The sequence below is a fragment of the Bombyx mandarina genome, chromosome 02 (genome assembly GCF_030267445.1).
Source record: "Bombyx mandarina strain Sakado chromosome 02, ASM3026744v2".
Classification (NCBI taxonomy): Eukaryota; Metazoa; Arthropoda; class Insecta; order Lepidoptera; family Bombycidae; genus Bombyx; species Bombyx mandarina.
In genome coordinates, this window is record NC_143209.1 from 4753254 (window position 1) to 4779197 (window position 25944).

Genomic DNA, 25944 nt, shown 5'->3' on the forward strand with positions numbered 1-25944 from the left:
TATGTTTAACTATTACTCTTTACAAATCTCCAAGTCGAAAGCATTTGCTTTTTAATAAAAATGGGTCGTATCGGATACTTGGGTAAGATGGTTTCCAGAAGTTGCATATTTTGTTATTTTATTTACAATATATGTTTGTAGAAGGATTACCCGCAGAATATACAGTAGAACATAATTAAATATGCAATTATAAATCACTTGGTTACTGTTAACCTCAGTATACACTGAATAAAAATGAAACAACAAAAAAACAAAACAAAATCTCTTCCTTATAAGGTCACCCGGTAGGGCGCCGCCCAGATTTAGAAAATTATATGAATTTGATTTGCAAATTGAAATCTCCCAACAAGACTTTTGGCAATTAAATGTGGGTATGGAAACTGCATAATATTAGGATATTCATTTAAATTCACTCTACTGCTTTAGTATATCAATGCGACTAATGAATTTATATTTGACAAGAATGTCCTTTTAAATTAAAATTGTTTTCTGGAATCTTCCTGCCAAAGAGTATTATTTCGCCACATTTCCAAAGCATCATAAGCCATAAACTGAAAGAGTGAATGAGAGACTAGGCAGGAAAATTAGTAGGGAAACTTCATCCTCAGTTTCCTAGTTTTCATGTATTTATTGGTGCTGTTAAGCCGAATGCACTATTGACAATCACAATCTCAGGCTTCAATGTAGGTATGTCAATAGTAAATTTAATTCCATCTAATGAAACCTCCAAGGCGTGGCCTGCAGAAAAATACGAAAATACGCAACGTAATCCTTCCCCAACTTAAATCTCCCGATAAGAGGGGAGAAATCCCCAAAACTTAGAATAATAACAGTAAATTAGTTGCCATAATAAAGAAATGCGGAAGTAGGCTGAATAGATAAATGTCTTCGCCTTCTCCCTGAAAACGAAATGGCGTCCGACCGTCTGACGCCAAACGATTTACTGCGACGCGACTTGAAAATGTCCTAACTACAAAATAAACCACATGGAAAAACTACTTTCTCGGCCTTACATAAGCACCAGAATGACTTGCACAAGTTTCATCGCAGGAGTATTGACTTTCCAAAATAAGTTATGCGCTCTGTGATAAAACCACAAAGCAAGCTATTTTGCTCTTTATTTCTAGAGAACCAATGAAGTTTTTCGGAAAACATAGCTAGGTAATTTAGATATTTTCCCGGGCGTAGCGATGTCTGGGTGGCGCCAAAATGTTACATGACATTTGCAACGTATATTCACTCTTATGTGCATTACTTAAGATTGGCTTTACATTATTGAATTATTTTGAGGATTTCAAATGTGGCTACATCGGGAGTGTATGTATTCAAGTTGTTTTTATCTTAGTTTTCGTATATAAAGAAAAATGGCGTCGCATTGTCGAAAGGGAGTTTCTATAGTATAATTCCTTGACTTATTTAGCTTGCACAATAACTCAATTCCTACGAAATGGAACTTATCGTGATCTTTATTATTTTTTCACCATTTTTAACGTTGTGAAATAGGACAGTTTTCCTTTTACCGAATTACTTTTAGGTACACCTTAAAATTATGAGTTTAGTTTTGCCGAGAAATAGAAATGTGTGCCGGTTTGAAGGGTGCAGCAACCGCTGTACTGTAAAATCTGAGACCTTAGAACTCAGGTTTCAAGGTGGGTGGCGGCATTTACGTTGTAGATGACTATTGGCTTCGCTAACCACTTAACGCCAGGTGGGCCGTGAGCTCGTCCATCTGTCTATAAATAAAAAAATAACATAAAAGTTTGTTATTACGTTAGCCTTTAGATGATTATGTTAGCTAACAAGACAGGGACACTTAGTTACAATCTGCGTCTTCTTTGTTCACTTAGAGAATATTATTTATTCATAGGGAATATTTAGGAATGCTAGCATTTCTAATTATTCCCACAATTCCTAGCTATTTCGAGAATACTGTCATATCCGGGAGTCAATAACTGAATGTGAATATTTTGTCATTCTAGCTACGTTTGTTTGCACGTGAGTTTCAATCTAAGTTAGAAACATGTACTTAACAGTGTGCTTAGGCGAGTTTTGTAACGTTCTCGATAGCGTAAAAGTTAACTCTTGTATGCAGTTGGAACAGCGCCCCTAGCGGTAAACGTAGGCAAACGATCCTATTCCATACAAGTTAACTTTTACGCTATCAAGAACTTTACAAACTCGCACTAAGCATACTAGTCTCTCTTCAGACCGGAATGCATGACTGTATTGTTATGACTGTATGTTATGACTGTATTGTGTACGGCCGCCTGGTGTAGTGGTAAGTGACATGGTCACTACATAAGGGGATCGCGGGTTCGAATCCCGCCAAGGGAAGATATTTGTATGATAAATATAAATGTCTTTTCCAGGGTTATGGATGTGTATTAAATATATGTATGTGTATAATAAAAATCTTACATTTATTTCCGTTATCTGGTACCTGTAACACAAATTCTTTACGAACTTATCACGGGACCAGTTAACGTGGCGTGATCGTTAGTAAATATTTATATTTATTATTTATTATTATTATTGTTATAGAAATAGTCAGGCAGTATTTACAGGATAACATCGCCTATGTGGTGCCCTAAAATAGCAGAACTAGTATGATAACTGTACTATGCAATTGAGACTCCGACCTCATATCTCAAGATGGTGCCTAATCACATTGTGTGAAGTATGGTCTTCGGCAACCAGCTGGTATGTGAAGTCATCACAATACACAGCAGTACTATGCGCTTAGTGCGAGCTTTTTATCGTTCTCGATAGCGTAAAAGTTAAGTCAAATTTGTATGCAGTTGGAACAGCACCCCTAACGGCAAACGTAGGCAAACGATCCCATTCCATACAAATTTGAGTTAACTTTTACGCTATCGAGAGCGTTAAAAAGCTCGCACTAAGCACACTGGTGACTGCATTTATGTTATTATCAAGGGTTCGCACAGTAGTCGAAATTCGATCATAATTATCTATTCATTTAAATTTTAAATTATAAGTATGAACATTATTGCGGTTCTATTGTCAAAGAGTTTACGTCTATAATCTAGATATTGCCAGGGCTACAACACTATAGACAAACAATACCTATTAATCTATTCTCAATTCAACCACACACTTTAAAAATAAACAAAAGAGTGTATCTGCGATGTGTAATGAGAGAGATTGATTTAATGAATTTTTATGCACATAATAAATAAAAATATATTCGCATTCTGCATTCCTTCTCTATATTCTCTTTAAGCGTGGGAAATTTCATACTCCTCCGTCCGCGCAATATTTAAATTATAAGTTTGAACATTATTATCGTTCAATTGTCAAAGACTTATTATACTTCTATATTCACAGATTTCGCCAAGACTACACTATAGACAAATAATATTAAACATAAACAATATTAACATATTATTCTCAATTTGACCACGGACTTTATGCAATAACAAAAGTTTGACAAAAAACAAAGAGTATATGTGTGTGTGTCAAATACATGGTAGTGTGTGTAATGTTTTTTTTTATTGATTTAATGTATTATAAATGCACAATTTAAAAAATAAATATTATCATTCTGCACTCCTTCTCTATATTCTCTATAAGTGTCTGAAATTACATAGGTAGGTACTCCCCCGTCCGCGCAATATTCGTAAAAAGGGGTACAAAGCTCTTGCTTAACGTATTAATATATAGAATATAATATTTAGATCTGATTAGAATGAGTATGACAAAGATTCCGTTACATACAAAAAAAAAAGCTAATGAAGGTGTGTAGAAAGAGATTTAATGAGAGGATACAGTAAAGAGGATACCGTCAAGTATTTGAAATGTCGGAAATAATAAACCAGAGGTTAAACAGTAAAAGTAGCTTTAATATTTTTCATGAAACCATCACAAGTGTGCCTTCAACAAAATCAACAGAAAACTATCTTGTTGCTTGAGGTAATGACAGTATGCCTGGCTTGTGTCAACTGTATCATTTCTTTGTTTCCAATTTAGTTTTTGCTCTCAAACGGGAAATAAGGAGATCGAGCCCAGAAAAAAGGCGATAAAGTCCTGTAGCCATTGTCGAAACTCTTCAGCAATTGAATCTCGTCAGGAGTGAGGGAGAAGTCGTAGATTTGAATGTTCTCTTCAACTCTGTCCTTGTGGAGGGACTTCGGGATCGGAATTACTCCCAACTCCACCTGAAAACAAAGAATAAAACGAGTAGAGATAAAAGAGAAGAATGTCGTGATTAGGCGTGACCTTTAACTTTAAACTAGACGATGATGATTTTTTTTTTGATAAATTGTGTTTTTTAGAAATTATATTTAAATACGAATTACATATTGATAAAATGATGAAATATTCCAAGATCGTTTAGGCATTTTTAAGTGAACACGTGAGCTAAAAAGACACAAATAATATAAATAAACAATTCATTTTCTTGGTCTAACCTTAAATCAAACACTCGGCTTGGCTTCGGGTGGCTTAACAACGCCATCTGCTGAAATAGCTTCAGTGTTATTGTGTCTTTAAAGCAGTTAGTTGCTCTGAATTATGAAAAATAGTATTATTATTCGCCAATAGACGTCGGGAAGAGTCATAAAGTTGATTATTGAAAACACGAATAAAACAACATTTTCTGAAAAAAAATCGTAGCTAGATCGATTTATCGCCCCCGAAATCCCCTATATACTAAATTTTATAAAGATGGTTGGAGCCGTTTCCGAGATTCAGATTATATATATACAAGAATTGCTCGTTTAAAGGTATAAGATAAAGTATCCAAATATGGGTTTACATCTCAAAAAAAGCTCCACAATAAAATATACTAACAAACCAATATACGTTGAAAAATAATTTAAGTCTACATAACTTCACATGTCCCGACAGTCGTTATTTAAATTTCAAGCTTTGTTAATTATAAGGAGCTTCCAAGCGTTCTACTATATTAAATGCTAAACTTTAACCGACTTATCACGAACATTGATCAGTTTTACACAAATTATTCCAAACGAGTCTTCAATTTTAACTGTCTACATCGATATGATTCAGAATTTTCCACCCTAAGAGAATAGAACACATGTGAAATTGCGGGGACGCCAACAATTGAACTAATAAAATCTACCAGAGGTCCCGCAGTAGTCGAAATTCGACTATAATTAATTGGAATTGTAAGTTTGTACACTATTAAGATTGTATTTTATACTTCTATAATCACAAATTTCGCCAAGGCTACTCTATAAAAAAATATTAATAAAGACAAACAATACCTATTTAATCTATTCTCAATTTGACCACAGACGTCAAGAACAAAAGTTTGACAATAAATAGTATGCATGCGTGTGAGCGTCAAATACACGGTATGTAGTGTGTGTAATGTTTTCTTTATTGATTTAATGTATCTTTTATGCATTATTTTAAAAAATATTAGCATTGTGCACTTCTTCCTTATATTTTCTATAAGTGTGGAAAATTTCATACTCCTCCGTCCGCGCAATTTTCGTAAAAAAGGATACAAAGTTTTTGCTTCACGTATTAATATATAGATGATTACCTAGTGCTTACTATTATTCTATAGATCACTAAAGTAGGTAGATGGAAGCTTAATGATTAAGATGCCCGGTGTATTCGTGTCAGATGAAGCATCTGTGACGCTGCTTACGACTAGCAAGCAACTAGAATTTCCTGTGTGCATGATGCGAGTTTTTAACGTTCTCGATCGCGTTAAAGTTAACTCAAATTTGTATGAAGTTGGAAGAGCGCACCTACGTGCGTATATCGAGAAGTGAAAACACTCGCACTAAGCACACTGGACAGAAACCTAACATTTGCTGACGACTGGTAGACTAATTCTTTAATGTTGATAGCTTTATGAATGTTTTGTAGCATTGAGTTATATTATGACTAAAAATGTAGACACGAAATATTCTACTCAATTCCTTGGGGTAAACGTAATGAATATGAATATGAATACTAGCAACATAGATCAATAATATGCGTTTCGGATAGCCCTTAATTTGATATCCTAATCCAGCCACTAGATGTCGTTCATCTAAGCTCTCAAAACTACTGGATGAAACATTTGTACTAGTTTTATTTGATGATCACTAGATGACGCTCTCCAAATTCTCTTTACTATAATTTTTGTCACGAGGTGGCGCTAAATTAAAATATTTAATCTAAGTAAATCAGATCAGCCAGCGCGGCGGCACGGCCAATGCTTGCTTGCTTGTAATAATTTCTACTAATCCTCAAAATTTCTATTGTAGGCTTAGTAAATCTTAATTACGTATTCGTGTATTTATAGCACATTTTTTTTTGTTATTGCTATATGGGTGGACGAGCTCACAGCCCACCTGGTGTTAAGTGGTTACTGGAGCCCATAGACATTTACGACGTAAATGCGCTACCCAGCTTGAAATATAAGTTCAAGGGTGTCAAGTATAGTTACAACGGCTGCCCCACCCTTCAAACCGAAACGCATTACTGCTTCACGGCAGAAATAGGCAGGGTGGTGGTACTCACCCGGGCGGACTCACAAGAGGTCCTTCCACCATTAATTACGCAAATTATAATTTTGCGGGTTTCATTTTTATTACACGATGTTATTCCTTCACCGTGGAAGTCAATCGTGAACATTTGTCGAGTACGTATTTCATTAGAAAAATTGGTACCCGCCTGAGATTCGAACACCGGTGCATCGCTCAACACGAATGCACCGGACGTCTTATCCGTTAGGCCACGACGACTTCATACGGCTGCAGTGTTTTAGGCGGATTCATCTCTAGTAGCATTTCTACGAATGTGAGATCGAGGGAGCTTCAGCTGAAACTTACCAAATATCTGAGTACGATTTGCGGAACGGTTTTCTTGTATTTTTGGGCGATGGCCACGAGACGCTGGTCGTCGGCCCGCGGCGCTGGAGCCGACGGCTGGCGGTTGAACAGATTGCCGAAGGGGGTGTACGCCACCACAACTATCCCTTGAGCCTTGCAGTAGTCCAGTAGAGCTGGCTGTTGAAGGTTCAGATTGATCTGGGGACAGGACGATAGCATTACTTGTAGATTTTAGATTTGTAGGGCTCGACGAATAAATTAACCCACAGACACAGCCCGCTGAGTTTCACGCCGGATCTTCTCAGTGGGTAGCGTTTCCGATCCGGTGGTAGATTTGCAGAATATATGGTCTTTTATTTTATTTTATTTTATTATGTAGCGGGCTTAGCTTCGACAGTCTGTGTCGAGTCGTCGCACAATAAACAGGTTGCAAACTGTCTTGACTTATTAATAATTATCACCACATAATACCACACACGCTCTATATAAGCACAGACTCCACATTGGTGACCCCGACGTGATTTGCTGACGACGTGACTGAGACGTGATTATAGTGGTGATGAACTGTAACAATTTATAGTGAAAGACATTACGTGTTTTAAGGTGAAAAACTGAAACTGTTAGATTGTGTAATTTACATATATTTTTTTGTGGCAAATCATCTGCCAGCCGCTGCACGCGCAGTATTAGCCGTGACGGATACCAAAGATATTTCGACCTTGGCAACGATCGCCGATAAAGTTATGGAGAATATGAAACCGACTAACGGCGTCGCTGAAGTCACCAGCTCCAGTCAAGTGGACTCAGCAATGGCTGCCGAGATAGCCAAGATAAATGTCCGGTTAAGCAAGATCGAAGGTGCAGGAAGAGCTTCCAGACCATTCTTTCACCGGAGCTATTCCCGAGATGGAAGGTCAGCGTCCCGCGGACGAAGAGGACGTACTCCTCGTCGTACTCCAGCAAGCGAGGATTGGGTATGCTTTTACCATTACAAATATAAGGAAAAAGCACACCGGTGTGTAGAGCCTTGCGCCTGGGAGAAGAAGCAGGGAAACTAACCACCGCGCAGTCATCACTGGCGGAAGTCTGCAGCGGAACAAATTACCGCCTAAGTGTTACGGACCGTTGTAGTGGATTACGTTTTTTAATAGACACTGGTGCGAATATTTCGGTATTGCCACGTAGTAAAGTGCAAAAAAACGTTAGCAGTGAGTGTACAGACTATACATTATATGCGGCCAATGGAACTATGATAAGAACTTATGGACTAAAAACTTTATTACTAGATTTAGGGTTACGTAGAGCATTTCGCTGGACTTTTGTAATAGCTGACGTACGACAGCCGATCATAGGTGCCGATTTTTTAGTACATTTTAAGTTAATCGTAGATTTAAGTAGGGGAAAGTGGGGGAAACGCGAACGCTGGGTAATGCCGAATTCAATGGTTCTAATATGTTAGAAAGATATATCCTAGTTTTATTTGCCACCATTTCGGAGATCACGCCACCACTGATACCAGTCAATAACACGGGAGACGCGGACGCACGTACTTAAAAAGGTATGCATTTTTCAATATTTTGTATGTTTTAGATGTAATTTTTTGGTAAATTCAAGTTGATGTAACTTTATTTCTATCTACAATAATAATTCAGCTTTTACATAGTGGAATAATCACATATTACTCAGCTAAATGATAATGATGCAGTAGACAAAATAAATTTAACCAAAATTGTTTTTTGACCTTTAATTATTTTCGATTTCACGGGGTAAAGACGAACACTCCATGTCGGGCAATCTCGAACATTCGCCGTTACCCCACTACCGTTTGTTGGTACCCGTTCAACTTTTTTTTAAATATTATTACAGATACCTTGTACTTACAAAAGAAAGACCGAACTGAAGTATAGTTTAGAAGATCTCAAAAAGGCTATAGACGATGTTAAAACCAAAAAATTCTCCCTGCGTAAACATATGTTTCAAAAACCACTAATTTTGACCATCTAATGAAAGAAGTGTTAATACAGCCATGGTCTGGATGAAAACCTTTATTTACAGATAATCAGGAAACGTAAGAAATTAAGAAGAAAACGGAAAGATGGCAAAAAAGGAACCCAAATAAAAAAACTGAAATGTAATGAGAGAACACCTTCAAGCAAGAAGTATGAAAGATTATTAAAGAACTAGCGACCCGCCCTCGCTTCGCTTCGGAAACATTAAAACACACATGGAACCAAAAAAATAAAATAATTTTTTTTTTAAAAAAAGTAGCCTATGTTCATCAGAGACAATGTCGGCTTCTAATGGAAAAAGAATTTTTCAAATCGGTCCAGTAGTTTCGGAGCCTATCCGAAACAAACAAACAAACAAATCTTTCCTCTTTATAATATTAGTATAGATTTGAACAATATAAAAAAAGACTTTAGTGACTCTAGTCAAAATACGAAAAAAATAGAAAAAGGCGAAAGGAAAATAAAGACTACTTTTGTATTTTTTGTAGAGATAAATATATTGATCCTCCCGTTGAAGACTAGATTGTGTGCTATGTGTGCAAAAGATGGGCTCACGAGAGTTGTACTGACGGACAGTCAACATCGTTGGGTTTTAAATGTGGTGTGATCTATGTCGTTAATAATGTTAGTTCGTAATTACCCCACTTGGTGTTCGTATTTACCCGACTGATGTCGGGCAAAGCCGAACACTAAGGGTTTTGTTTTTCTTTCATATTGTTGCAATTTATTAAAAAAATATAAATAATGATTAGTGAATAAGTTAGACAGATAAGTAAACTTTATAATAAAAAAAAATTAAAAAATCTGTGATTAAATTCCATTGTTTTATTTAAGTTTTCCCTTAGGTGTTCGTATATCCCCCACTTTCCCCTACACGTAAGCTTTTTGATGATGTCACAAAGTTGAACATTTTTACTGGGATTGTCAACACTAACGAACAATCAGTAAAAACGGTAGACGTGACACATCCATTTTACCAGTTGTTGGCCGAGTATCCTGATATTACCAAGCCAATATCATTCAAGGAACCGCCCAAACATGCGGTCTACCATGAAATTATTACCACGGGCCCGCCTGTCCACGCTAAGGCGAGGCCGTTGCCACCGCACCGATACGCGAAGGTTAAAGAAGAATTTAAAATTATGCTAGAGCTAGGCATTTGTAAACCGTCGAAAAGTGCATGGGCAAGCCCTCTGCATGTGGTACCTAAAAAGGACGGACAAATTCGCCCATGCGGTGACTATAGAGCACTTAATGCTGTGACGCAACCGGATAGATATCCGATATCGAGGTTGCATGACTTCACTTACTTATTACATAATAAAAAGTACTTTTCACGGATTGATATAAATAGGGCCTATCATTTTATTATGGTAGCGCCTGAGGATGTGGAGAAGACAGCAGTGATCACACCTTTCGGACTTTTTGAGTTTCCGCGTATGCCGTTCGGCTTGCGCAATGCCGCACAAACCTTTCAACGGTTTATGAATCACACAGTGTTAGAAGGTCTAGATTTTTTGTATGGTTATATCGATGACGTCATAATTGCAAGTGAAGATTTAAGCACTCATAAAAAACATTTGCGTGAAGTTTTTGAACGCTTCAACAAGTTTGGTATTACTATAAATTTACACAAGTGCTGTTTCGGTCAGCCTAAGATAGAATTTTTGGGTTTTGAAGTATCAACAGAAGGTATACGACCTTTGAAAGATAAAGTAGACGCAATTGAAAAATTCCCGAAACCTGAAACCGTTCAACAACTTCGTAGATTTTTAGGCATGGTCAATTTTTACAGATTGCATATGCCGCATGCCGTAGAATATCAAGCAGAACTTAATAAATATTTAATAAATTCAAAGAAAAACGATAAGTCTATAATCAAATGGACGAACAATGCAAACAAAGCATTTTTAGAATGCAAAAATAATTTACAGAATGCAGCTACGCTGTCGTATCCGAAACCTGATGCCGCACTTGCACTTATGACCGATGCGTCGAGTACGTGTATGGGTGCGGTGTTGCAACAGTTCGTTAATAACACGTGGAAACCACTAGGTTATTTTTCCAAGAAAATGACCACAGCGGAGACCAAATACAGTACCTACGATAGGGAACTGTTAGCAGTATTTTCAGCTATAAAATATTTTAGAAATATGGTAGAAGGTCATAACTTAATTATATATACGGATCACAAGCCGTTAACATTTGCGTTTTCTAAAATAGGAGGAAACAATGAGCTACCGCGTCGCATCAGACAACTCTTATTTATTAGTGAGTTCACGTCAGATATTAGGTACATAGACGGCGATAAGAATATTGTCGCAGATGCACTATCGCGTGTAGAAACAGTTAGTTGCCCCACGGTCTTGAATTTTACTGACATCGCACTCTCACAAGCTAACGACGAGCAACTTATTGAGTTACGTAGCAGGTCAAGTAACCAGTACAAATTCAAGGAAATATTGTTGTCAGATTGTAATATTCCCATAGTATGTGAAACCTCAACGGACAAAATTAGACCTTATATACCAGAACAGTATAGACGTTTAGCATTCGATTCAGTGCATAATTTGAGTCACCCAGGAATTCGAACCTCTAAAAAATTGGTGAAGGAAAGATTTTTCTGGGTTAATATGAATGTAGACGTCAGTAAATGGGCAAAAAGTTGTATTAAATGCCAACGAGCAAAAGTACATAGGCATACTAAATCTAAAATTAGTCAATTTCCGTTAGCTGAACGATTTACGCACATCCACGTAGATATAGTCGGCCCCTTGCCTATATCCTTGCAAGACTATAGGTATTTAGTTACGATTGTAGATCGTCAAACTGGATGGCCAGAAGCCTTTCCAGTTAAGGATATTACGGCAGAGACGGTTGCAAAAGTAATAGTCGAGGGATGGATTTCGCGATTTGGCTGCCCCGCTAAACTAACCACGGATCAAGGCAGACAATTTGAAAGTAATATTTTTAAGGAACTAATGAAGTGTCTAGGTATTGTCAAGACACGCACTACTCCCTATCACCCGCAATGCAACGGGTTAGTGGAAAGATGACACCGTTCACTCAAGGCAGCGCTCATGGCCCGACTAGATTCTAAGACGTGGGTTGAAGAATTACCTATTGTTTTGCTAGGACTTCGTGCAGCACCACGGACCGACTCAGGCGTCAGTGCCGCCGAATTGACCTACGGGCAAACATTACGTTTACCGGGAGATTTTTATAATGATGGTATTATACCTATATTAGATCATTGTCAATACGTAAAACATTTACGCGCTATGATATATAATTTGAAACCTAAGCCGCTACCGCGTAAGGATGCTCATACAGTGTTTGTACATAGCGATTTGAATAACTGTACTCACGTTTTTGTTCGTTCAGATATAATTAAAAAATCGTTAGAACCTCCCTATGAAGGACCTTATAAAGTCCTAAATAGAACAGAGAAAGTATTTTTAGTGCAATTTCCTAACCGAGATGCGTATATATCGGTAGACAGGTTGAAACCCGCTTATATGCATACGGCAGAGGCAGAAAATAATTTGGTTATTAAAAATAACTTATTAACGGATAGACCTAAAATAAGTGACCACAACAAGGAACCTATCAGAGCCTCCGAGAATAGCGATCAAAATCGCTCAGCTAATTACCGTGTTACACGTAGTGGTCGTATTGTGAAACCACCGGTACGTTTTGCTGACTAAGTAGATGAACAGAAAAACGATATATTTTGCACAGTACAAAGTATTTCGCAAGAAATTGTAATTGTAATAATTCGCTACGTTGGAAATTATGTGAAATTGTGCTACAAATGACTAGAAGTTTAAAAATGTTTTTAAATAGGATTACTTTTATTTTATATTTCTTATTTGTTAAGCAATGAATAATGTTACTAAGTTAAGATTTTTATATTTTTACACTTTTTTTTACATTATCTTATATACTTTTTTTTACATTTTACTCTTATTTTTTTGTAATAAAATTTTATGTCTTATTTTGAAGGGGGGAGTGATGTAGCGGGCTTAGCTTCGACAGTCTGTGTCGAGTCGTCGCACAATAAACAGGTTGCAAACTGTCTTGACTTATTAATAATTATCACCACATAATACCACACACGCTCTATATAAGCACAGACTCCACAATTATTTTATTTATTTTATTTTATGGTCTTTTAGGTAGCAAAAAAAGAATAAAGGATATGGTCTTTTAGGTAGCAAAAAAAGAGCAAAAAAGTCAATGTTTTTATTGCTTAGGTGGGTGGACGAGCTCACAGCCCACCTGGTGTTAAGTGGTTACTGACGCCCATAGACATCTACAACGTAAATGCGCCACCCACCTTGAGATATAACTTCTAAGGTCTCAATATAGTTACAACGGCTGCCCCACCCTTCAAACCGAAACGCATTACTGCTTCACGGCAGAAATAGGCAGGGTGGTGGTACCTAACCGCGCGGACTCACAAGAGGTCCTACCACCAGTAATCACCACCATTAATCAATGTCCTGAATAAAGGTCACTAAGATACAAAAACGATTATATTTTCTGTATCGGCTCTACCCTACAGTGGAGGGTGCAAAACCACTTAAGTCAGTAGAAGCTCATGAATACCTCGACCTGCAGGGCGGAGGGCGTGACGCCGCCCTCAGACTTGAGCCTCTCCAGCTGCTGAATGTTGAAGTTGGACACCCCAATGGACTTGGTCAGACCCTGGTTCAAGACATCGGTCATAGCTTGCCACGTCTCCACGTAATCTGTTTGGGAAATTGAGGCGTTATCCTGGAAAATAAATAGATTATGGATATAGATATATTTTTACTGGTGGTAGGACCTCTTGTGAGTCCTCGCGGGTGGGTACCACCGCCCTGCCTATTTCTACCGTGAGGCAGTAATGCGTTTCGGTTTGAAGGGTGGGGCAGCCGTTGTAACTATACTGGGACCTTAGAACTTACATCTCAAGATGGGTGGCGCACTTACGTTGTACATGTCTATGGGCTCCGGTAACCACTTAACACTAGGTAGGCTGTGAGCTCGTCCACCCATCTAAGCAAAAAAAAAAACATGTATATATAATAGATTTGTCATATGCAAAAACAATACACACGTGCAGAGCGATCGGCCAGTGTATCAAATATAGATCCACGTAATCCAAATCCAAATTCTTCAATGATTTCCTGAGGGCCGGCAAAACCGCCTCCTTCTTGTGGTTCGTGTTCCATAACTGTAAGTAGGGAATGGATGCCATTAGAACTGTTGACTGAGCTTGGTACTTGCTCATTTACTAACTAGTAGTATAGTTGTAGTATTAGGTACTAGAAAGAGACGACAGCATATGGCTTAATGATATAGAAAAAGCGCTGGTCAGAGATTGGAGTTGTCTATGCTAATAAATGACTTTACTTAAGATAAGTTTTTGGAGTAGTATTATCGATATCGATAGTCGTAGATCGATAGTCTACGAATCAAAAAACACCCTAAAACTAGTAAATACTGGTGGTAGGACCTCTTGTGAGACCGCACGGGTAGGAACCACCACTCCGCCTATTTCTGGCGTGAAGCAGTAGAATCATTTTGGTTTGAAGGGTGGGGTAGCCGTTGTAACTATATTGATACCTTAGAACTGATATCTCAAGGTGGGTGGCGCATTTACGTTGGAGATGTCTATGGGCTCCAGTAACCACTTAACTAACACCAAGTGGGCTGTGATCTCGCCCACCTATGGAAGCAATTAAAAAAAAATACGCGATTAGCAATTGGCAAGTAAGTATTTCATTACAAATTTGACAGCCGTTTTCGCAGACGAATAGAATCAAATCTGAAACCCGGCACAGTTGCATCGCACTAATTTAGGATCATTTTTTTTTATTTCTTACAGAAAATATTCCTTTTTGAACTAAATAATTATTTTTATTTAAATACCAAAGCGCTGTTAGGTCCACATAACCGATTCTATAGCTATATGCAATTTAAATACCTTACTGGCGGCAAATCTGCCAACCCTCCACTGCCTTGTTGCACGGGAGGCTGAAATAAACAAACAGCTCACCTTTGTAGTGACGAACACATCTTCTCTCTTGACCACTCCCTCTGCGATCTTCTTCTTTATGGCACGTCCGACCTGAATTACAGAATATTTGAGTCGACTATTATCAAAGCCGGCAATCTGACTTTTGGACAATGATTGGTAAATCAGAAAAACGAATTATTGACTTTATATTCCATTGGCAGTCACAAAACTCTTCGGAACGACATCTTAGATAAATAACAGGTTAACTATTAACCTTTATTTAATGCAGGTTTTGAACCGTATTCTTTGAAGGAGACGATTATATTCAAATAAATCTGTATTGACATATCAATAAAAATTTTTTGTCCAAATGCACAGATTGCCACCTTTGATAATAGACGACTCATTTATAGATAACGCAATGCATGACGATTTTAGAGTTTCGTAGTTAAAAAAATACATAAAAGATTCCTTGTAAGCTTATTGATTAAAAAAAACGCTATACAGGTAACCAACCCCTTATAACACGGTGCTTGTACAACATGATAACGAGATTTTTGTTTAAAATTATTTCGAAAATTACAGTACAGTATGAAAACACAATATAGGTGTGAGAGTAACAAAAAAATTACTGCTTATTTTTAAAGTACATACATGTAATAGGTAAAAAATACTGTTAGGCCGGTAAGAATAACGCCATCTGTCATCAAACAGCAGAAACAAATATCAAAAGAACTAGTAATACCGAGAACGCTCGAGAAGTGTAACGCCATCTATTATCAAATGGCGAAAACACATCTCGAAACGATTAGTACTACCGCAAATGCTCTCAACAATTGTAGACTTGTGTTGACTAAAGCGTTGCAGAGATGACACGAATGAAGTTAGTAATCGGTTCTACTCGAAGTGAAACGGCAAACGGATCACCTGAAGCGAAGCGGAAGAAGTGAATTGCGAGTTATAAAGTATGCCTTAAGTGTTCTAAGTGTTAAACAGAGTTTTAATTTGTACTTCGGTGAAAGTTTTATTTATCCTGAGCCCCAGCGCGTAATATACAGGCATAGTTGAGAGGTTTCATTCAGAAACATTACTCTCCTTTTTGCACTAGCTTCTAGTCTTATATAACACGGTTTCGCACAACACGGGAAATTGTAGGAACGTATCTACCGCGTTATAGGAGGGTCATCTATATTTGTAATTGTTTCGTTTAAAAATCAATGTATCTGAAATGAATGCTACAAAACTATATAAAATACTATATACTTTCATCGCTGTAGGTGGATGAGCTCACGGCTCACCTGATATTAAGTGAGTTGAAAGCACAATTGAAACGTGATAGCCTAAATTCCACGAAGTAATTCGCGGCTCCCCACTCAGCAGCATCCGTCTCGTGCTCACCTGGTCCTCGGTGGAATAGATTGCCGCAGTGTCGATATGCCTGTAGCCAGCGTCGATCGCCCATTCCACCGACTTTTGAACCTCGTCGCCTTTCAGCTGCAAAAACAATGGATTCACTATAGTAGCTTAACTTACAAGTCCCTAATCGCAAGAAACTCTAGAGCGCAGCCGCAACCCTCCTACAGTGGTTCCGTAAATGGCGCATAGACATCAACCCAGCGAAAAGTATAGCGTTGCTGTTTCAAAGGGGAAATTCCACACAGATTTCCTCGCGGATTAAGAGGAGTAATCTCACACCGCCGGTTACCCTCTTCAGCCAACCCATACCCTGGCCCAGCAAGGCCAAGTACCTGGGAGTCACTCTGAATGCAGCCATGACATTCCGCCCGCATATCAAATTAGCAGGCTCTACCCCATGATCTGTAAGCGGAGTAAAACGTCCCTTTGGAACAGGGTAACACTTTACAAAACTTGCATAAGGCCCGTCATGACGCGAGTGTGGTATTCGCTCACGCCGCCCGCACACACAGATACCCTCCAACCCCTACAATCCCGCTTTTACAGGTTAGCCGTCGGAGCTCTATGGTTCGCGAGGAAACGAAAACACATGAAGACAGCGTCAGAATGTTGTTTCGATCCGGCGATTTGTCATAATAATCGCCTTATCGTTGCCGCCGATGACTACTCCCCGAATGCTAATCATGCAGGAGCCAGTCACCGTCGACGCCCTAGATACTTCCTTACGGATCCATCAGATTCAATAGCCTTTGTCTTAGACGCCTTCAGCTCTAACACTAGGAGCAGGCTTAAGGACCCCGGTAACCGTACTCGTCGAATTCGAAAAAGAGGTCGACGTGCAACCTAACCTATGCATCAGCCCGCTGAGTTTCTTGTCTGATTTTCTCAGCGGGTCGCGATGCCGATCCGGTTGTAGATTCATTCGCGAAGCAAAGCAGCTGTTAGCAAATCCCACTCTTCCTGGCTGAGCCTTTGCTCGCCTACATATCTTGGTGAAACTGGAAAGGCCTCTGGGCCACCAGTAAAAAAAAGTAACTTAAGCTACCTACTTCGAGACTTAAATAAAAACCAACACTTGGATGTTATAGTTTTGTTTCAGGTGGCCTGGTTCATTTTACATCTAACTTTTCATTCATAATGCCAATGGAGATTCATACGCAACAATTCGTATTGCTGCGTTGGAACTCAGGTGGGGGTTGCTGTTTTTACCATTAATGAGCATAGGAATTTGGTTCTTTAGCTGTCACACCCACTTGAAACATAAAGTATTAAACAACTCCCTCCTGGATATCGATGATATCCGAGCAGAGTCATCACGCACCACTCACCAATTTTATGAATTATACATTTTATATTACTCCTTTATCATCGTAGCTGTTCATGACCCTATAGGTTTGTGTTTTTTTAGAAACGGTGGTTCCTGTCAGATGATGCGTACCTCGTTACTATTGGTGCCGAGCCAAGTGCCGATGCCGAAGCCCGGAATTTCCTTGCCATTGTTCAACTTAAGAACTGGGGCTAATCCTGCAGATGGAGATAGATGGACGACCTGAAAAATTTGATAGGCTTAGAGCAGCTTTTCTCAAAGTAGGTGATAACGCACCCTTTGTGGGCGCTGCAGGCTTAAAGGGGGGCGGTAATTCGCCAGAAAAAAAAATAGGGGCGTTGTGTAGAGGCTTGGGAGGCGATATGTGAATTCATCTAGGAGAGGACTCTTAGACACCGAATGAGCTATAGTGGTTTTTAAGAAGGTTAAAAATAGGGGGGCGCTAATAAATAATTGATTCTAAAAGTGGGCAGTAGACAAAAAAAGTTTGGGAATCCCTGGCTTAGAGCTTTAAAAGTCCATATACTCGTATTTCGAAACGCCTAAGTAAAATCATTTCCAAGGACACCAGTGTCGATGTCAGACGCCTGGCGTCGGTGTTAAAAGGAAAAACATCTATTTATCTTAGCATATCATAAAAAATAATCATGGCTTCGTCAATCGATTTTAATGTACTGTACTAAGTAGCCATTCATTAGTTTTATTATTAAAGTTAGTTTCTTCTTGGTCGTGTCACTCTTGACAGAGTGCTCGTGATCGTCATGTAGGTAGTGTAAGAGGGGGCAGACTTGACGCATCTCACGATGTCCTGCCATCTCTCCCTGCTCGAAGCCAACAAAATTTGTTATCTCTATATATAAAAATGAATTGATGTTCGTTAGTCTCGCTAAAACTCGAGAACGGCTGGACCGATTTGGCTAATTTTGGTCTTGAATTATTTGTGGAAGTCCGGAGAAGGTTTAAAAGGTAAGTGCCTAAATGAATGAAAATGCTCGGAATTAAATAAAAATAACAATTTTGTTTTTCCTTTGATGTGTCCCCCGTCGGACGGATTCCTTTTGTCTTTTATTTATCGATTGAGGCACTACGAAGTCTGCCGGGTCAGCTAGTTTGAAATAAATTACAATATACATATTATAAGCAAGATTATGAAAAATTGCGGGCTAGGCCACTTTTGCGCTGACGACCTCAATTTTACATTTGCTCTTACTGACCTCACACTCAGTGAAATAGCCTCGAAATGAGTTTCGCTAACTTTACGCCACGAATGTTTCAATGTGAAACAAGAGCTTTCTGTCATCCCATTGCATGCGAGGAAGTTGGAGTGTCGATTGGCAGCTCGTGAAGTTTGAAAAGTTAGGTACTTTTAGGCATTCACACATGGTGCTTGATGGTAAACAATATTAGTGAACTTATCACCTATATAGAGACCATCTCGGACTCGGAACGCGAAACAGAAGCATTAACATAACAGACGGGTCTATAGACAAATATGTACAGTGTTGTTTGATCTTATCAAGTTTTATGAAGAACGCATCATAGCTTCTTCGGTACACAAACAATACAATTAAACTACTTTTCTCGCTTAAGTTCGCGTTTTTTATCCTCATGTATGTCTGATGTTTATATTAAATACTACATAGTTTCCGTGACCGTCGCCGACTGCGTTATTATTATTCGTCGATATTGAAATATAATACCGTCTATTATTCAATAAAAAACAAATTGTAGACTTTTACAGAATGAAAGAATAATAATAATGTAACAAAATCGCGAAATTAAATCGTAAAAGCAGTCATAATTGAGGCCCACAGGGCGAAAGTGGCCTAAGCTTACTATAGTTACTATGGAGATATCGAGGTTTGAATTTACTTTTACTGGTGGTAGGACCTCTTGTGAGTCCGCGCGGATGGGTACCATCACCCTGCCTATTACTGCCGTAAAGCAATAATGCGTTTCGGTTTGAAGGGTGGGGCAGCAGTTGTAACTATTCTTGAAACTTTAGAACTTATATCTCAAGGTGGGTGGCACATTTACGTTGTGGATGTCTATGGGCTCCAGTAGCCACTTAACACCAGGTGGGCTGGGAGCTCGTTCACCCATCTAATCCATAAAAAAAAACCACTACTTCGTGGGCAAAAAAAAAACGCGCGAAAATAATGTTTACTAGGCCGGTTTTGCATCAAAATTTATTTTGTTTCAAATAAATAGCAATTTAGAAGCACCGATTTTGAAAAATTGTGGGCTAGGCCACTTTTACGCTGATGGCCTCAATCAAGAACGTACCAAACAATTATTTGCAATGAATGTATCAATACAGCTTGCACATACAACTCTATTGGATTGTATAATAATATGTTATACTCGTACAAGGCCTCCGACATCAACACGATCTCAGAAACTGGTTTCGATACAAATATTCTGTTCTGGCACGACTCAAGTCTGTCGAGCGAGTTGACTATTTTGATCATGATTATATTATTATAACACTTTGAATCCATCTTTATTGTTTTGCTTTTTAATTGTCGTATTCCGCGTATTGAAGCAAGAAGTCCGCAGTCTACTAGCCTGTGGCCAGGGACGACTTAAACTTGAGGCCCTTTTGGAAAGTAAAAAAAGCGAATTATAATAACATTTTTTTACTGAGTATGACCATTTATTATAGGTAATCAAATACAGTATGATATAATATGTCATTAATGATATTAGAATGCTGCTGGTTTTTTGGTTACGATTTCGATAACGGTTTCTTTCGGGATTTCTGTTGAGCAAAATCTTCTATTATAGGCATAGTATATGCCTTGTAAATACCTTCTGATTACTGATTTCTGAAAAAAGTGTAATGTGCCCGACAAAAATGTTTTGAGAATAAACGTTGAGAGAAATTGTCGGTCTTTAGGGGCCCCCTGAGAATGGGGGCCCTGGGCACGGGCCCCGTGTGCCCTTATGGTAATAATGGTATTGCCTGTGGCCCGATAGTATTCTTGGACAATATGACGTTATTTTTTTTCTTCAAAAAACCTAGGCTTCCCTTACTTATTCAAAGTCTCAAAATAGAATTTAACAATAAATTAACAATAAATATCAATTAATCGCGATAAGTTTCCTTTATTTTACAAATACTAATGACAGCGGAAAGTCCCATTCAACAATATTGATGAAAAGTTTAATCTCTCATGCTACGACGTGTCTTAGAACATTACGTTATCGAAAGAGCATACTCACAGCAGTGAAAACGAACACAAAGGAATATTTGTAAACAACCATTTTATACACAACCACTCTTGATTAATTTCTGGACACAAAACAATGAACACGATAGAAACCTAGTGAGGCAAGCCGTGCAAGTGCTATCCCATAGAATATATTCGCGAACAGAATCAACTGTAGGCAGTAAATCGGTGTTTGCTCCGTCGTGACCTATGCAAGTGCAGTGTTCGCTCACGCGGCCCGTACGTGACACAAATTAACTCTCTCCAAGTCATCGAATACCGGTTCTGCAGGATAGCCGAATGTAGATCTTAACGACGACCCTAAATCTAGAACTGATATGTATCTTAGTGAAACGTCAGAACACTACTTTGAAAAAGCAGCGCGGCACGATAACCCTCTTATCGTGGCCATCGCTAATTGCATATCAGACCCAGGAGACGGAGCTAAGCAAAGCCGCCGTCGCCCAAAACATGTCTTTTCGGATCCTCTGGATCCACTCCAACGGAGAGTTTGACATGCCAATTAGCCCATAGACACAATCCACTGAGTTTCGCGCCGGACCTTCTTAGTGGGTCACGATTCAGATCCGGTATTAGATTCAGCGAAGCACTGCTCTTGTTAGGGCTCTCTCAGGCTAAGCCTGTGAGCTCACTTACCGGTCCGCGTGTAGTTAGAATAACCCCTGAAGCTACCAACGCTTAGGTAGGAAAAAAAGATGTTTGGGCAACAACATATGTGTCTATTTACTTAAAGTACCAACCTCTCGGCTAGTTGTTAGCCATTCCTTATTGCGTAAATAGGTGAACGAGCTCGTCTCCCACCTGCGTCTCGCCCATAGACAAGCAACGTGAATGCCGACACCCATATCCGGTCCAAATGCAGAGGAGCTTTTTAGTCGTATTAATAATAAGAGGGCCCTGTGAATAGGTGAAGAACCTCTCCATGAATAAACACATAACATATACACATACTAACGTTTTATATGTCTACCTTAAAGGTCGTCGTCGTGGCCTAAAGGATAAGACGTCCGGTGCATTCGTATGTAGCGATGCACCGGTGTTCGAATCTCGCAGGCGGGTACCAATTTTTCTAATGAAACACGTACTTATATTAACAAATGTTCACGATTGACTTCCACGATGAAGGAATAACATCGTGTAATAAAAATGAAACCCGCAAAATTATAATTTGCGTAATTACTGGTGTAGGACCTCTTGGGAGTCAGCACGGGTAGGTACCACCACCCCGCCTATTTCCGCCGTGAAGCAGTAATGCGTTTCGGTTCGAAGGGTGGGGTAACCGTTGTAACTATACTGAGACCTTAGAACTTATATCTCGAGGTGGGTGGCGCATTTACGTTCTAGATGTCTATGGGCTCCAGTAACCACTTAACACCAGGTGGGCTGGGAGCTCGTTCACACATCTAAGCAATAAAAAAAAAGGTGTAAACTTAGGGAAAATACGAGGCGGCAAACCAACGATACTTTTCCATTCACCTCTCAGTTATATCTAGATGATGCGCAGACGGGAATTAAATAGTAATGAATTATAATTTGTTTTGTTTTTCTTTTAATAAATACAAATAGGTATATCCAAATGGAAATGAATTTGTTTCATTGATTTAACTTATAAGTGTATTATTTATTCTTAAAAAGATGGTTATCGAATCTGCAACATTACCTACATTAGATCACTGGATATCAAAAACCTATATATGAGTCGACTATTATCAAAGCCGGCAATGTGACTTTTGGACAATTATTGGTAAATCAGAAAAACGAATTATTGACTTTGTATTCCATTGGCAGTCACAAAACTCTTCTGAACGACATCTTAGATAAATAAGATTAAGTATTAACCTTTATTTAATGCAGGTTTTGAACCGTATTCTTTGAAGGAGACGATTATATTCAAATCAATCTGTATTGACATATCAATAACATTTTTTTGTCCAAATGCACAGATTGCCACCTTTGATAATAGACGACTCATATTCAGTCTGTTTTGCGTTAGGCACTAACTCTAATAACATGACTTTTCTACACTTCACGTGATCTATGCACATCGTGAATGCGTTCTATGTTTTTTAACCTATTAATGACCTTAAAATTTAAAAAAACATTGGGGATCAGAAAGATTTGCAAATAAACGTGATGTGAATATTACTTGTACACCTTGGGCTCGGACGGACGATGAGGCAGAAAGATTCTCGAGTGGAGACCACGTACTGGCAAGAGCAGTGTGGGACTTCACCTACCAAATGACCTAGTGAGAGCCTGAAGACCGATAACCTAGTGAGAATCGCTGGGTCACGTCGGATGCAGGCGGCATTGGACCAGCCGCACTGGACATCAGTTGGAGAGGCCTTTGTTCAGCAGTGGACAGTGGACAGGTTGGGATGATGATGATGATGATGACCCGGGCCTGACTTGCGTATGGCTATTCTTTTATCTTTCACATTTTTTTTATTACTTAGATGGGTTAGACGAGCTCACAGCCCACCTTGTGTTAAGTGGTTACTGGAGCCCATAGACATCTACGACGTAAATGCGCCACCCATCTTGAGATATAAGTTCTAAGGTCTCAGGTATAGTTACAACGGCTGCTCCACCCTTCAAACCGAAACGCATTACTGTTTCACGGCAGAAATAGGCAAGGTGGTTGTACCTGCCCGCGCAGACTCACAAGAGGTCCTACCACCAGTAATACAATATATTTTTTTACTGTATATATTAGATAGCTTAGATATTAGATATAAGATTGTCGTTGCCAAATGTTAGTCGGAATACGTTGCTCCATTTTACTACGTGAAAATAATCTTGAGGAATATGGATGAAGTCTGGAGTTATGGACGACGGTAACCATTCACTATCAGGCGGACCGAATGCACGTCTGTCTACAAAGGAAAAAAAACACGATTGCATTGCAGAGCTCGAGATGTTATATGTACCTATATGTATGTTAGGCATGAAGATAAGTCGCACGGGGTCATCGTCTTGTGTCATGCGATCAAACTGCGCTTTTATTTATTTATTGCTTAAGGTGGTAGAACGATCTCACGGCCCACCTGATTTTAAGTGGTTACCGGAGCCCATAGACATCTACAACGTAAATGCCGCCACCCAACTTGAGATAAGTTCTAAGGTCTCAGTATAGTTACAACGGCTGCCCCACCTTTCAAACCGAAACGCATTACTGCTTCACGGCAGAAATAGGCAGGGTGGTGGTACCTACCCGCGCGGACTCACAAGAGGTCCTACCACCAGTACAAAGTGGTTACCGGAGCCCATAGACATCTACAACGTAAATGCCGCCACTCAACTTGAGATAATAGTTCTGAGGTCTCCGTTTTTACTGTACAACGGCTGCCCCACCCTTCAAACCGAAACGCATTACTGTTTCACGGCGGAAATAGGCAGGGTGGTGTTACCTACCCGTGCGGACTCACAAGACGTCCTACCACCAGTAATTACGCAAATTATAATTTTGCAGGTTTGATTTTTATTAGGTACACAATGTTATTCCTTCACCGTTGAAGGATATAGGAGGTAGGAACAAAGGACCTAGGTATATACAGTATGTAAGATGATTAAAATAAAAACAATCAAACCGGAAATTTAATTTAATTTATTAATGTTATCAGCAAAGTGATCATTTATTCAGACTATAATAATATGTAGGTAAATGGCCATTAAGGTGCTTTATCGTGCTTAGATTAGTTAGTTATGGATGGAAACTTAAAATAGTATAAGTGAAGAATACAATGGGGGTAAAAAAATGATGCGTATGCAACTTGGTGCACGTGAAAAAAGTGAAACTTCTTCTTTTTTTTTATTGCTTAGATGGGTGAACGAGCTCACAGCCCACCTGGTGTTAAGTGGTTACTGGAGCCCATAGACATCCACAACGTAAATGCGCCACCCAGCCTGAGATACAAGCTCTAAGGTCTCAAGCAAGTTACAACGGCTGCCCCACCCTTCAAACCGAAACGCATTACCGCTTCACGGCAGAAATAGGCAGGGCGGTGGTACCCACCCGCGCGGACTCACAAGAGGTCCTACCACCAGTAATTACGCTAATTATAATTTTTGCGGGTTTGATTTTTATTACACGATGTTATTCCTTCACCGTGGAAGTCAATCGTGAACATTTATTTTGTTGAGTACGTATTTCATTAGAAAAATTGGTACCCGCCTGAGATTCGAACACCGGGTGCATCGCTTCAACACGAATGCACCGGACGTCTTATCCTTTAGGCCACGACGCCTTCAAACGACTTCTTTTGCTGTGTAGTGTTTTTTTTCTTCTAAATAACTTTTATTTAAAATACCGCTATCTGTATATATTTTAGAAACTAAGCTGGTCACACCGTTGGCCTTGCAATGTAGTAGTTTATATGAAAACCAATAGATGTCGCTAAACTAAATAAAACATTACAAGATAGTTAAGTTGTTACTGCCATCTACAGGAGCAATGAGAAACGATTAGTTTTACTACAAGCCATCTAGTGGCCGACGCCCGTAAACAGTGGTTCGCGAGACGCTCTGTCTATCTTCTCACTCTCGCTCTTCCTAAATTGTATCTTTTCTCTCTAGCCGTAACGAATTTGTCGCGAGTTAAATTTTACTTTTAACGCGCCTAAAAAAGTTTTACTTCAAAATTATAAATATAGACTAAAATCGTAAATCAACATACACGGCACAATCCAAGGCCACTATTAAAATGGAGATTCTGTTTCATTGGGTCTTAAGGTCAGACACGATATCAAGTTGATAATAAATATTCGTTTAAATTTAAGGGTCGTGTCGCGTAATATGGAACACTCCTAATTCCTAATTCTTTACTGGTGGTAGGACCTCTTGTGAGTCCACACGGGTAGGTACCACTACCCTGCCTATATCTGCTGTGAAGCAGTAATGGGTTTCGGTTTGAAGGGCGGGGCGGCCGTTATAACTGTACTGAGACCTTAGAACTCATATTTCAAGGCGGGTGGCGGCATTTACGTTATGGATGTCTATGAGCTTCAATAACCACTTAACACCAGGTGGGCTGTGAGCTCGTCCACCCAACTAAGCAATAAAATCCTAGCGCTCAGCCATTCTCAAATAACACGAACGCATTGGAAAAACATCTTTAATAGCCTAACGATACATAAGGTTT

At 39.0% G+C, this 25944-nt stretch overlaps 1 protein-coding gene across 1 annotated transcript; it reads right to left on the minus strand.

Moving 5' to 3' along the window:
- Window positions 1-3839: 3839 nt before the first annotated feature.
- LOC114250234 (aldo-keto reductase AKR2E4) lies at window positions 3840-20976 on the minus strand. The gene is made up of 8 exons (XM_089733328.1): window positions 20797-20976; window positions 17683-17793; window positions 16227-16322; window positions 14868-14939; window positions 13926-14042; window positions 13433-13600; window positions 6813-7010; window positions 3840-4175 (listed from the first exon to the last, which is right to left on the minus strand). The coding sequence occupies exons 1-8, from the start codon at window positions 20836-20838 to the stop codon at window positions 3984-3986; spliced, it is 996 nt and encodes a 331-aa protein (XP_089589454.1). The 5' UTR covers window positions 20839-20976; the 3' UTR covers window positions 3840-3983.
- Between the last annotated feature and the right edge of the window lie 4968 nt (window positions 20977-25944).